The 15,270-nt window shown below is 38.7% G+C and overlaps 1 protein-coding gene across 2 annotated transcripts; it reads left to right on the top strand.

Annotated features, from left to right (window-relative positions):
• Positions 1–8,683: 8,683 nt before the first annotated feature.
• On the top strand, positions 8,684–14,165 carry LOC102709935 (microtubule-associated protein 70-3). Of its 2 annotated transcripts, none has more exons than XM_006655907.3 (11): positions 8,684–9,120; positions 9,218–9,303; positions 11,101–11,166; positions 11,246–11,416; positions 11,621–11,791; positions 11,884–12,039; positions 12,123–12,269; positions 12,417–12,488; positions 12,580–13,146; positions 13,228–13,412; positions 13,708–14,165. In XM_006655907.3, the coding sequence occupies exons 1-11, from the start codon at positions 8,958–8,960 to the stop codon at positions 13,745–13,747; spliced, it is 1,824 nt and encodes a 607-aa protein (XP_006655970.1). In that variant the 5' UTR covers positions 8,684–8,957; the 3' UTR covers positions 13,748–14,165. The 2 variants fall into 2 exon arrangements, with proteins under 2 accessions (XP_006655970.1, XP_006655969.1); XM_006655906.3 differs by having other exon boundaries at positions 13,705–14,165.
• The last annotated feature ends 1,105 nt before the right edge of the window (positions 14,166–15,270 follow it).

The following is a 15,270-nucleotide window of genomic DNA, read 5'->3' as shown; positions in this document are numbered from 1 at the left end:
GGTCGATTGTGAACCAGTATGAACTTATCATCCTATAATTGTAATCCCGATATGACTATGCACAATTCTTTCTTACCGCATTCCCAACTAATCCAAATCTACTTAATAAATAAAATATAATATGATTTAGGTTATGGTATACCCACTCCCTCCCAAATTATAAGCATCTATAGCATTTGATTCTCGTTCTAAAATATATAAATGTTTCTAGCATTGTTCATCATCTCTAGTCCAAATTCTCTCTATTTTATCCATACATACTCTTCCACCATCATCCATTTCTCATTTATCAAAGGGTATCATAGTATTTTTTATCTAAACTGTAATTATTTAAACAATCTAGAAATATTTATATTTTAGAACTAATGTGATAATAGTTATATGTTCAAAGCAACTCTGTTTCCTTCCCTGCCCAAAAGAAAGAAACAAAGGGAAAAAAAAAAAAAGGAACAGTTGCCCTAGTGCTATGACCCCATCGGTCTCCGTCGCCTCAGGCCGGTTGACAGGCGGAGCCGGTCTCATGGCGCCTCATTTCCAGATTGGAGGCCCAACTCGTGTCTCACGCCAATGCCTGCCCACCAAACCCGACGGCCCATGCATGCTCCTTCACAGCCCAACCCCATCATGGGCTCATGGCAAGTTCCACAATTTCTTTCCTCTTAAAACAGAAAGCTGCAGAAGCTCTTTTTTCTCGAATAAACCCACAAAAACAAATCCAATCCAATATTCCTTCCTGAAAAAGGTACTCCACATATCGCAGGAAAAAAATAAATCAGCAACCAAATCTAGAATTTTTTTATTTTTTAAACATTTTTAATAAATAATTTTATTACTAAACCTTCGGGGAAAATATTTTCACCGTATGAACCTTTTGGTCATGCCACCAACATTGATGTGGCCGCATGACGACGGCTTACTATACTATTGTCGGTGGCGTGGCAGTATTATCTTACTACGCCACTGATATTGACGTGATAAAACTATCATGATGACCAGGCTGGGTGGCAGTGTTGTCTTGCCACGCCATCAACACTGGTATGGCTAAAAGGTTTGGTCTTGAAAAAATTTTGTCCGGTGATTTAGTAAAAAATTTGATTGCTCAAAATGTTTATTTAATAAATAATTTCCCAAATCTAACCTGACACTGTTCATCCCGTTCCCGTCACTGCTGGGCGTCGGCTACAGCCGTAATACGTTGGTGGCCGGTGAACCGGCGCCATCGCGCGCACAACTCAAGAGCAACGGGGTTGACTGAGAAAAAGACAAATAACATATTTATAAATAAATTTTTTGTGCATAGGGTCTTTATGACTTAAAAGCTAAGAAAGAAAAATAAATTTTGAATAAAAAATCTAAAATCAACACCAAATTTAAGAAAAAAATAAATTTTGACTTATAAGAATAAACAGAAGTGAAAAGATGTCCTTACGGCGCTCCTACATAGTCCTATCCAAGATCATAAGACTCGGGGTAGAATTGCAAAACTTAGGTTGTGTTCGTCCCCTCCTTCTTAACCCTAGATTTTTCTTGTTTTTCACACGTACGTTTCCGGAAGTATGTTTTGTAAAAATTTATAGAAATGTTGTTTTAAAAAAATCATATAACTCTATTTTACAATTTTTTATAATTAATAATTAATTATACATGTAATAATTTATGACTACGTTTTCCACGTCGGATAACTAAACCCTACTTTTTCTTAGCCGAATATGACCTTAGTTGTTTTAGTCTAAAAAATAATATTATTAGTCAAAAATAAGAGTATTTTATATATTATGACATGTATACTACCTCCGATAATTTTTTGTTCTAGCAACTGCCTCCCTCACGTCGCTATACTCCAACGTTCAAGTCAGCTTACGCAGATTTGGCCGAAACGGCCTCACCAAACGTTGCCGTTTTTCGATCGATCGAGAGACCCGGCCCCCTTGTTATTATAGCTAATTTGAGCATCCTGAGAAGTAATCGCCGTCATTAGCGTTGATCCACCAGCCGCGTGACAGTAATCTCGTCGGCGTCGGCGTCGGCAGCGGCTGCAGCAAAGCAACAGTTGGGGGGATTAGACGAGGCAGGGCGCCGGGGAAATGAAAGCTAGAGGTTGGTCAGCTGCTTTCCACTCGCGGGCGTGTGATGGCTTAATCTCAACTGTTGCATTGCGATGTGCCACAGTATTCTCGCTGCCTCCCTGACCATGCAGATCGTTGGGTTTCTCAGGAAAATTGCTATAAAAGCTAGCTCTCTTGTTGCAGTTTAGATCCAAAGTTTTTATTACTTTTTTTTTATTTTATATTGGATTATTTTCTGGTTATACATAGATTTATCTATTCATTAATGTATATTGTTTGCAAAATTTGTCTAGATTCATTAATATCAATATGAATCTAAACAATATTAGAAATTTTTTGCGTTATTTTTGTTGGTTCTTGTTGGAATTGAACTGTTTTAGGAATCGTTTACAATACATGATTTTCGCAGGAATTAATCCCCAGCGTCAAATCTCTAGGAAATTCCGTGGGTTTCATACTATGTCCCTAATGATCAAATAATGATCAGCGCTCAAGTTCATTACATAAGAGCTCGGATGTCAATTCATTTGGTATCTGGATTCAGAAACAACTCTCGAGCCAATTGGCCCGTACATCTTGGCAAGCTTTAATTTTCTGCCTGCTCTTCTTTGTGTAGAAGAAAGAAGAGACGAGAGGATGAAAAAGAGGGACAACACTGCCTGCCTCACAGGCTCACATGGTCCTCTGCTGCAAGCATCTGAAAACAAGTTGAGCCTCTTTCTTCTCCCACCATCCTGTGTTGTTTGGCCAACTGCCTTAGGTTTCACAGATGTTGTTGGGTAGCTTTGCCTTGCCTCATCTTGAGGTATGTATCCATGCAAATTCAAGCAAACTTCCTCCTAACTAATTCAGTGGCCCCTGCAGGCTGCAGACACCCTCACCTATAATTCAGGGGCCAAGTAGTGCATATGTGCAAAATCTCTCTCATCACTTTTAGTCTCTGTTCATTCTCTCCACGTGGGGCCCACCACAAGCATATGCAACATCTTGGATTTGGTGGTGGGGGCATGATGTGATTACTGATTAGAGATGCCACTTGCTCACTTATGACTGATTTAGTGATGCCAACAACTATATGATGGCATCTGTGCCATTTACTCCCTTGTGACTGATTAGTGATGGCAACGGCTATATGGACTGTCCCGTTTGTGTGCCTTGTGTTTAGCAATTAGCATGGTGGGAATGTGTTGATGCTAATCAGTTTCCATAGTCAAAACTAAATAATTTGATACATAAGGAAGCAGCTGGAAACATAGTATAGCATATTGCAAGAGAACATATATATTATAATATTAATCGATGCAAATTTTTTGTTTTGGCCATATATGTGTAACTTATGGATAAATTGGGGGGAAAGAAATCTAATTTCATCCCTTCAATGATGCAATATATGATTTTCCCTGTGCAGCAACGACTACACCTCTCTCTAAACATGATAGCTCATGAGTAGTCAGAATTACGTGTTTAAACTGTAAGGTTCTGAATTCTGATCAGACTCCTTTAACAAACATGGGGGTCACTTTTGGTCCTAACTATGGCAATGATTAGTCAATAGGCAGAACGTTCTTACTATTATCCTAAAGAATGATTAGCCAATAGTCTGTACTCAGTAGTTATTGCAATCATCCTAACCAGATGCATGTGATCATTCACTCTTGGGTCCTACCCAAATCACAGACTGCACGTCTCTTTGTGAAAAAAAATTATCCACATTCCAATTCTCCATTCTCTTCTGTTATTTTTTCACTTGGCAAATCAGATGTTCAACTGCATGCATCATGCATGCCTCTGTATACTCTGCAACAGTGACTTGCAAACCACAGTCTATTATTATCCCTCTCATCTTTTCGCTTTTATTTATGTTTATATATTAAAATTTAAAATTTTAATCTTAAATTTAAAGTTAATTTTAGGGTTTTTTCAGCGAAGTTTATTTTTCAGTATTGACTTTTAGATCGCTAAGAATACGTATATAAAACTTTTATTTATAAATTATTTTTTGTTTACAAATATGTTTGACTTTTTCCAGCCAAACAATCACCCCCGTAACTATGATAATGATCATATATGCAGCGTAAAGTAATATGACATACAGATGCAGCCAACAGGTTTGCTTTCGTTACAGGGTAACACCTAGGTTTAGCACATTTATGTGCTACAGTGACACTGTCAGTATAGGTAGGTTGACAGGTGATATAGGCTGATTAGAGAGTCTTTGGCCATAACAGGAGGGTTAGGTCCATTGCTAACTTTTGGGAACCATAAGCTGGGGTCTCTTCAGAGTTCAGACGGAGAAAAAGACTGTACTAGTGTTTCCTTTTCTTTTTTACCAACAAGAGTACGATTTGGTTTGCCAGTTAAAGATGATTACCAGCAAAGTACAATTTTAGTCCTTGCTAACAGGCCATTAATGTTCTTGTTGGGTGTCCTTCATTCTAGCACGGGCCATTATGCAACACAGCAGCATCCTACATGGCTCACTTTTCAATGATGAATGGAGATTTAGCCTTCTTCTGTCTTGCTTCAAACTTGATTATTTCTTATGCAGCAATAATCAGCAGTTCGGCGCACTACTTAGAAACTTTGATGTTGGAATTGCCTCGTCATGGATCGGTCTTCTGTTGCCTAATGAGTCATGTCACGCTAAATAAACTGCACTGACATGATCTTGGGAAGCAACCCAAACTCTTGGAACTCCTCATCAACACTCTGGCCTGTTTAGCTCGCAAAAAAAGAAATTTTCGTTTGATCAGATATCAGATGGAGTTTTTGGACACGAATGAAAAAAAAATTTATATCTCGTCTCGAAACCGTGAGACGAATCTTTTGAGCATAATTAATCCATCATTAGCATATGTGGGCTACCGTAACATTTATGGCTAATCATGGACTAATTAGACTCAAAATATTCATATCAGGATTTCTTTCATAACTGTACAATTAGTTTTTATTTCATCTATGTTTAATGCTCCATTTAGATGTCTAAAGATTCGACGTGATGTTTTTGAGAAAAAAATTGGAAACTAAACATGGCCTATCTAATCAGTTCCACCGCCACCCTATCTCTCTTGTAGTTCAAATCCAATCAACCTAGATCCAATAGTTTATAGTATCTAGTGCCTTCACTCATGAACACTATCCAAACAAGTTAGAAGAGAAGAAGAAGCCATACTATTGTTGATTGTCACTGCACAAACAAATCCGAGTACAGACACCTAAGACTAACGACTTTTAGGCTCTAGATCTAGCATCATACCTCAATACTCATCGGCGATGCTGCAACCTCCATGTAAATCTCCTTCTTCCTTCGCAACCACATGCCTACATCATAGCAGTGGGCGCCAACTCTACATCACAGATCAAAAGTTGTATAATCTTCTAAAACTAGGGTTTCACCCACATACAGCGTGGGGCATAAAGCAACATGCCCTTAGACTATGACCGGATAAAGTCGGGTCTAGCCAGTTTCTCAATTGTTAGGCTCTTGTATTTGACCAAGGCTAGCAAGATCCTCGTTTTTACACTAAGGACAGTGGATCTCTACTTCCAACACGTTCTCTCGTACCTAGCTGCGCTTCACCTCTCCTGTCATTGCCTTCATAGACCAACTTGGCAACTCATGCCAGGGATACCTTCCTCCTAAAGGTCGTGTTAAAGCTAACCTAGACAAGTCCTAGGCCATGGGGTTACTAGACCCTATCCCAATTACCGTTGTTGGGGAGTCATAGAAGGAAAGAGAGAAAAAAAAGGTGATTGAGGGAGGCGGAGGGTGGAAGAAGAGCCAACGGTGATGATGAGGTGGTCAAAAACGATGGACTAGGGACATGGATTCTCAACTTCCAGTCGCTCAAAAGATGACTCCAAACTATTTTTTATAAGTTAGAAATAAGACAACCACAATAGATATGACAACTAGCCACATCCCACTTTAGGTGCTTGATGATATATGTGTATTACTGAAATTACAAATTTAGAGCCACATCCCACTTCAGGTGCTTGATGATATATGTGTATTACTGAAATTACAAATTTAGTTCAGGATTTTGTAGTAATTACAAGTTTAGTTCTGAAGTTTACGTAGCTATGTATCCGTTCACCAAAAATTTTATTTGTATTCTAAAATGTTATATATTTGGAATGAGAGCGACTGAATACTCGTGGATCCACAGCCACACATGCTTGTCGATTGATGATCCAATAAAATTATATGTAATTTTTAGAAATGATATAAATTTTTGTAGGAAATACTAGCTATAATTAAGTTTATATGTCTCAAAATTTTCTGGATCCACTAGTTCAGACGGAAATGCAACGGGACCGTGCTCGTGTAGCTGGAGCTGTGAGAGGAGGGACAGAAGGAGAAAGCTAGGCCTGCGATATTTACTTGGACCCTAGATAGAGGGTGGTCCTAATCTATCTTGTTCATTCTGCCGTTGCACGCAACGGCAAACCGTTTTTTGTCGTTGAGAGTGGTCCTAGAGAGTAGATCCTCGCCGACCGATTGGTATACTCATCAATTTGTTGATTTTGACATGGGTCATATTTAGCCTTGTTCTTGTCGGTTGTCACCGTGAATTGAGTGTGCCTTCTAATTCTGTTTTTTTTACCTTTTGCAACTCCATCTTTTTATTTATGCTTATGCTTATAAGTCAAAATTTGAATTTTTAACTTTAACTTTGGAGTTTATTTTATGATTTTCTCATCAAAGTTTATATTTAGTCTTGATTCTTATATCGCTAAGAATATGCATATAAAGGATTTATCCACAAATTATTTTCATCAAAGTTTGAATACATATCCTAGCGATCTAAAAGTCTAAGTCTGGAAATAAACTTCGGTGAAAAAATCCCAAAATTAAATCTAAATTTAAGGTTAAAAATTTAAAATTTGGTTTATAAGTATAACCAGAAACAAAAAACAAGAGATGAATATTAAACATCTACGAATATGCCACATATTATGTTCTCAAACAGGTTCTGAGAATGGAAGTGAACCTAAATATACGTTGCACTTCTACTTGTTTTTTTTATTCTTTTGGTTTTTTAATCCTTGACCCAAGACATTTTTATTATACTTCTATAGTTTGTTTCAGCATCAACTTTATTTAATATATTTTTATTTTGCTGCCGATGTTTCTTTTTCTTCATCTATCTTTATTTTTTTCTTACTGATCATTTAATGTTTTTGAAAATTTCTTTTTCTAGTGGTTTCATTATGCCATTTTTTGTTTATCAACCTTTTCATTTTGAAATCGTGCAAAAACAAAACCTTGTCTATTTCAATATAACTATTAATCAAACTACTGTCGCGTTCCAAAATTATAGCAACTTCTAGTTATGTATAAGGACATATTCATATATGTCTAGATACACTAGCTAAAAATTGTTGTACTTTAGGGCAGAGGGAATACTATTTTCATATTTTCAAATAGTACAAACTTAGAAGCTGGCGCTTAGAAATCAAAATCACATCGATCACTCTATTGGATGAAAACGTCAGAATATCAAGCCTTTTCTTCCAAATATTGTAATCGACGAATGTCCGTTTCTAATTATTACTCCAAATATTGTAATCGGCGAATGTCCATTTCTAATTATTAGTCGAACTGCTATTTTTCCAACATTACATAGTACTCCCGTTATTCCATAAGATTTTTTTCATATCTAGATTTATTTATTGATAAATGCAGATTTTTAATATATGTATCTAGATATTCTAGTATCCATATATATTATAGGAAAAAACATATTATAACATGAAACAGATGTATGCCTGTAATATTATATAGTATGATGTAGTGCTTAGAAGTCAAAATCACAAGATGATGGTTCCTCGAAGTGCCAAATAACGTATTTAAAAAAAAGTTAATAAATTTTTTAATGCGTGTAGTTTACCGAGCTAAAAAGCAAATGATGAGAAATAAACAACGATAGAAAACTCCCCAATTAAATCTAAATTTAAAATTTAGTTTTAAAACATAAGCAAAACTGAAAAAATAATGATGTAATTTTTCGATCAAACCATATAACGGACGTACTTGTCAATTCTACCTGCTTCATCCCTTTCGTACAACTCATTTTGGATTTATAAGTTAAATCATTTCATGCTTAATTAATTTTTTAAAATATATATAATGTATGAACACCAAATTAGTTTTATCAAATCCACAATTAAATAAAAAAGTTGAATACTATATTTATTTCATGCTATAAAAGATAATCTTCCGATGTCCATAAAAGATAATCTTCCGATGTCCGATGTCCGACTTAGAACAAATATAAAATGACTTATAATATTATCGAGAGGAAATAACAACCACGATTTTCAAATAGTCAGAGAGTATATATGTTCCAAACTCCAAACTTTTCTTTCAAACCCATGTACAACTAACAACTCTAGACTAGTATTTCGTTTGTACGGAATGCCACCGAACTACTCCTACCGTTTGGAACAGATGGTACCACGAGCAGTACGACGGTAACACTTAAGCCGGAGAATCACAGTAATAATCCAAGCTTAACATAATCCAAAAAGAGACCCTCCTCTCTCTCTCTCTCTCTCTCTCTCCCCTACCCGAGATCTTTTTTTTTAAACGCGCCATTTACGAGCAAGACAACCGCAACTACTAAAAGAAGAAAAAAGAAAAAGAAAAAAAAACACGCGCACACAGCCGCAAAGCACAGTGAGGCGAGCAAGGAGAGGGAGGGGCGCGGGCGCGGCGCGGCGGGGCGGGGCGGGCGGAACTAGGGTTTGGCCCCTCCCCCGATCCGGCGGTGCGCGGCGGCGGACTCACCCGGGCTCGGCGGCCGCGTTGGAGCCCCGTGGCGGGGTTGGTGGGCGCGGGTCGGGCGGCGTGGTGGGGGGGTTTGAGCGCTGGGGCTCAGATCTGGGATGGCCGACGGCGGGGAGGAGGGGAATGCGGTGGCTCCCAGGGGCGCCGCGCGGCGGAGGGGGCCTGTGCGGGCCAGCCTCGACGCCGACGAGTTCATCGCGCTGATGCACGGGTCGGATCCCGTCAGGGTGGAGCTCACCCGCCTCGAGAACGAGCTGAGGGGTGAGCTGATCTGTTTCCGCTGTTCGTTTCGGTTTGGTTTTTGGAAGAGGAGGCCTTGATTTTTTTGCTTTTTTTGGTACGGCTCCGTTGGCGATAGACAAGGAGAGGGAGCTCGGGGAGGCGCAGACGGAGATACGCGCGCTACGGTTATCGGAGAGGGCGCGGGAGAAGGCCGTGGAGGAGGTAATTGCAAACTTGCAATCATCTGCGCTCTGGATTTCGTGGTTCAAAGATGTGCTGCTCGTATTGTAGTATTTGTTTATATTGTTTTCTTCCTGAAATGGCAATTTCCTTTGCATTGGAGCTGGATGTGATGTGATTGGAGTTAGGAGTCAAATTTGTTGCTCGTAGAGCGACAATGGCAGTGTGCTGGTTCAAGCATCTTTTTGTGTTGTTATGTTCTAGGGCATGCATTTCGGGACCTTGGATGTCATATTATGCAAGTATTTAATGGTGGATGGATTGGATTAGTCCTATGTGTTAACAATGAACCACTTTCTTTCAGTATGGCAGCATTGATGCTTGAGCTAAGTTCGGTGGCCAGCTGTTGGATAGGAGTGCTCTGACCTGCATCCATCCAAATATGTTACTAGTGTTAGCTTGACAAGGCCAAACAGATTGCTGTTCGCTAACTTATGAATTGTTGTTTACCTTGTAGTAATTTACCATCCCCTGTGACCTTTTGTGCTGTTTTGGAAACATAAAACTACCAAACTTAGTCATTTTATCTGGAAGCAATGCATAATGTACTCTATGCTCTATATTTATTTGGCAGCCATATTTGGTAACGAAATATTTATGGAATCTAGATAAATATTCTCGTCTTTATGTCATTGCCCATGATACAAAAAACCTGTTGCTGTCTTCTTATTTTTCTTGCATTGTTAATTACTTTTGTGATATTTTTATATCCCATCATATTATATGTTTATTGGGTCTCAGAATTCTATGGTACTTCCTTTTTATCTTATACCATTTAAACCTGAATACCATGACGTAGAACACCCGATGCATGTATTTGTTTTTATGAACTGTCATGTATACTTGTTAGATATTATTAAACCCCCACTATATGTGTCATGACTTGGATTGTGATGCTTGTGTAGTTATGTTTCTAGTAAAGTTTAACCAGTCTGATTTGTAGCAGGCTAGCAGCAGTCCAGCCTATTCCTCAGTGTTAGCAATACAATCTTAAATCTGAAAACTTTATTCTCATTAGTTGAATTGTTCTTGTTCCTGCACCAAATCACCCATTTTCTTTAAATATTAAGTCCTTCGTTGTTTCTTGACCCTCTTCGATGCCATCCATCAGGTTGCTACATGCTCGTAGCTTGTACCCATTACTTTTTTCTTCTGTAATTCTTTACCAATAATTCTGTTGTCCCCCTATAACTGATTGATGAACTAAGATATCATGGGCTTTCATAATTCCCGCGCTGCAGTAAAAACAGAATGAAGTTGTGTTTAACTCCAGGATTTTGGTACTTCCCATAGTCTAGAACAAACTAGTATTTATGATGGCCTCAGGTTAATTGTGCCTTTGTATGCAATATCCTACTTCCGTGCAAACTTAAATTGTCAGAGATGTGTTATTAGCCTTTGCAGTTTTCTTCATCTGTCTTTCTCCAATCTTGCTTATCTGTCAATTAGTGGAGTATGATTAAACATGTTTTAACACTGCACTTTAATTTGATTAGCCTGTGAGATCATGCAAATTGTCTTTTTAAAAAAGCCAACATTACTCTCCTATCATCAAAATGCTTCAAATTTGAGCGTCTGAAGAACTAAAACATTCAAGGAAAAAAACAAATATGATGAAGTGTTTCCATTTTCAGATAAAAGAAAACAAGAGTATATTACTATTTCATGCAAGATATAATAATGCTGAATCACTTTTGATGCTGATCCTTCTATATGTAACTATATTTGGGTTTGATTATTTTATGTGCTATTAACATTATTGTGGTATTGTGATGGCAGCTTACAGATGAATTGGAGAAGATGTTTGAGAAACTGAAGTTGACAGAATCTCTCCTTGATAGCAAAGTATATATCGTTTGATTTGTCTATATATGTATCTGGTTTCTCTGTTTTATCTGAGCTTTAACAATGAGAAAAAAAACAGAATCTAGAAGTCAAGAAGATTAATGATGAGAAAAAGGCTGCAATGGCTGCTCAGTTTGCAGCAGAAGCGACTTTGCGGAGAGTACATGCAGCACAAAAGGATGATGACATGCCACCAATTGAAGCCATTCTCGCACCGCTTGAAGCTGAGCTAAAGATTGCTCGGCAAGAGGTGAAATATTGTCCCCCCACCCCAACTTCTTTATCATATTGTTTATGTGGATTAAATTCTTATACCTCCCTAGGCAGCAACCCATTGATTCCTCCTCTCGGTTGCATTGATGGATATTTAGTTACCTTAGTTTTTTTCCTCATTTCATTGGCTGTGTATTTTCTATGAGCAAATAAGATGACAAGTTAACTTGGCTCGATTCAGATTGCAAAACTACAAGACGACAATAGAGCTTTGGATCGTCTAACAAAACAAAAGGAGGCAGCACTACTAGAAGCGGAAAGGACTGTGGAAATAGCAATGGCAAAAGCTGCTATGGTTGATGACTTGCAAAATAAGAACCAAGAATTGATGAAGCAAATAGAGATCTGTCATGTATGTACTATGTTCCTACTCGTAGGATAAAATAACTTGGACATGCCAATAGAACTACACATGTGCTCAATTGTTTGCTTTATGCATTGCAGGAAGAAAATAAAATATTGGACAAGTTGCAACGCCAAAAGGTTGCAGAAGTTAAAAAACTTAGCCAGACTGTGAAAGATCTGGAAGAGGCTGTTCTTCAAGGTGGTGCAACTGCTAATGTAGTTAGAGATTACCAGCGGCAAGTTCAGGAAGTGAATGTAGCGATCTATTCTTTGGCTCATGCATTTGTCATCATGTCACAGTTCACTCGTGCTTATTGAATATTTATGGTCATTATCAGGAACAAAAGAAGACACTTGAATGTGAACTTGCCCGTGCAAAAGTTACGGCAAATAGGGTTGCTGTTGTGGTTGCCAACGAGTGGAAAGATTCTAATGATAAAGTTATGCCCGTTAAACAATGGCTTGAAGAGCGCAGGTTCCTGCAGGTGAGATGATTACATTATGTTTTCTCTTTGTTGTACATGCAGTTCTATGTTTGCCAAAGCTATTTTTTTCCCTGCTGGCCCTTTGTGAACACCATTTGATGAATGGCATTCTGCAATAATTTTCTTTTTTTTAAAAAAAATTGACAGGGTGAAATGCAACAACTTCGTGATAAGCTTGCTGTTGCAGAGCGGACAGCACGATCTGAGGCCCAATTAAAGGTACAGACATTTATATTGAAATTTAGCTTGAGCTAAATCTTTGTTGAGTTATTTCAGATGAGCTAAATTTGAGGATTCTATATGTACTCAGGAAAAATATCAGTTGCGCCTGAAGGTTTTAGAAGATGGACTCAGAGGGCCACCAAGTGGCTCTAGTCGTCCACCTACAGAAGGAAAGAGCTTCAGCAATGGCCCTTCCCGTCGGCTATCACTTGGTGGAGCTGATAATATGTCCAAATTGTCTCCAAATGGTTTATTAACGAGGAGATCTCCATCTTTTCATTCAAGATCCTCTCTTTCTTCTAGCAGCAGTTTGGTCCTAAAGCATGCTAAAGGCACTTCAAAGTCATTTGATGGTGGCACTAGGTCATTAGACAGGAGCAAGATTAATGGGAATGGAGCTCATTTACTTAACCGATCCACTGATGCTGTCAGAGATTGTGAAACTAATGATAATTGGAAAGGAAATGCAGAGGAGGGTATTACTGAGAATACAAACAGCAACACTGATGGGAGTAACAAGGGAACTGCAAACAATAAGTCAGCTGAGTTGGTATCTGGTTTCCTTTATGATATGTTGCAGAAGGAGGTAATTTCTTTGAGAAAGGCATGCCATGAAAAAGATCAAAGTCTAAAGGATAAAGATGATGCGATTGAGGTATGCAAGTCTTTTCTTATTTGTTGCACTTAGGGTTCATAGGAGGCTAAGCATTAGAAAATTTATCTCCTTGTCCTACAGATGCTAGCCAAGAAAGTAGATACCTTAACTAAAGCTATGGAAGTGGAGGCGAAAAAAATGAGGCGAGAGGTTGCTGCCATGGAGAAAGAAGTTGCAGCTATGCGTGTTGATAAAGAACAAGAAATCAAAGCTAGGCGTCTTGGTAGTTCTAAAGGGACCGGAAGTTCTCAAATGCTTTCGGGAAGGTACATCTTCAAGTGTTAAATAGTTCTCTTGAACTATGATATTTTTACTATCTTCCAAGTTCTTAAGGGCATTTTTAGAATGTTTAATCTCATTGTTTTGTCGGTGCATGCAGTACACTTGAAATTTCTATATATTTTCTTTGCAACATACTACCCTTTTGCAATTCTTGTGTTGGCGATGGTTATTTGGTTTTAACCACATAACATTAGGATGATATAGACCCAACTTTATGCTGTTGTTAACTTGCCTTTCCTGAGATTGTTAACTCACTTTGAGTCTTCTTATTACCAGCAGGAGCTCATCTCGAAGTGGGCATACTCGCAACTACCAATGACAGCGGCACTAACACCAGGCGGCATTCGTCGATATGTTCCATTTCCATTTCACCCCCCGTATTTGTTCCATTCAGTTCCCTATTGATTTTGTGGCCAAGATCATAGCACCTGCGATGTGATACCTAGATTGGGGAAAGAGTAGGCTCGGGTCTGATCTGACGTGATTGCGTCTGCACTATGGAGGAAACGGTCATGAGGCGAGGCCCTAAACCCCCAGTGGGCTGGTGCCCCCTCCCTTTGTCAAGCAGTGCAGCGCATCTGGTGATGTATAGGCTGGGCGATCTCTGCGCCTTCTCCCATCTGTTAAAATTTATGTAGCTAGCGTGTTTGTTTGTTTGTTTCTGCATGCCCATCATCGCCCAGGTTGTGAATATCGTTGCTCACATGATGATTATTGCCCCTCTGTTTGCTGCTCTGATTCGGCTTCGAGGATTGCTTCACCTCTTGCTTGCTGTGTGCCTGTGTTCACTGATGTTGCGTAGACGCTTAACCGTTTAAGCGATAGAATGTGGTTTATCGCCAGCCTGCAACTCAGTTGATTCTTTCCCCTTGAGCATTTTTATTTTTATGTGGATATTTTACTTTTAACTACTGAAGTCAAAGTAGGAGTTTCGTGACCTATAAATATGAGTTTAGGCACGAAATGTACCGAAACGTACTGGACGGTCTCGAGATATTAAGTAGGCAAATAATCCTCGATTAAATTGGACAAACGAATTCGGCCCGTATAAAAGCCAAGAAATGAATTCCACCCACTAAGCTGACAAACGAAATATGGCCACGAAATTCCCATGGACAGATTTGCCGCACAATCGAATTTGGTCCGTCTAAACATCCATAAACCATCAACGAGCACGGTCAGCCAGCCAATCTTGCTCACTACACATCCATAAAAGAATATACAGCCCAATAACGAATATTCACTGTATTCCATAACGATTGCAGCCCACCACTGAACTTGGTTCACTTAACATCAATAAAATGATTCAGCCCATCAACTAATTTGGCCCGTCGATGTTTCATCCGCTAATTAATTTTGGCCCAGTTAATTCAATTTAAAATTCAGCCCATCAAAAAATTTTGCCGAATTGGCCCATACGTTCGGCCCATATATTCATTTAAAAAATCCAGCCCATAATAAAACTTGCCCAAATTGGACCATACGTTCGGCCCATATATTCATCAAAATTTTGGTCCATCACCGATTAGTTAACAATTTGACCCATCAAGAAATTTGGCCCATCAAACAATGTGGCCCACCAACCTTTCGCCATGAGTTAACAATTTTGGCCCATTAACATTCGCCATACTTAAAAATTTGGGCTATTCTGCAAATTTTGGCCCGTCAACAAATTCGGCCTGTTAAATCTTCGGCAACAATTTTGGCCCATCAACAAATTCGGCCTGTTAAACCTTCAGCAACAAATTAGGCCCATCAATGTTTTACCGCCGTTAACATTTAGGCACGAAATGTACCGGTACTTGACGATCTCGATATTTAGGCCCGTTTAATCCTCAATTA

The sequence above is a fragment of the Oryza brachyantha genome, chromosome 6 (assembly GCF_000231095.2).
Source record: "Oryza brachyantha chromosome 6, ObraRS2, whole genome shotgun sequence".
Lineage (NCBI taxonomy): Eukaryota > Viridiplantae > Streptophyta > Magnoliopsida > Poales > Poaceae > Oryza > Oryza brachyantha.
The sequence above is the reverse complement of the archived record's forward strand: the minus strand, read 5'-3'. Positions and strand labels throughout refer to the sequence as shown.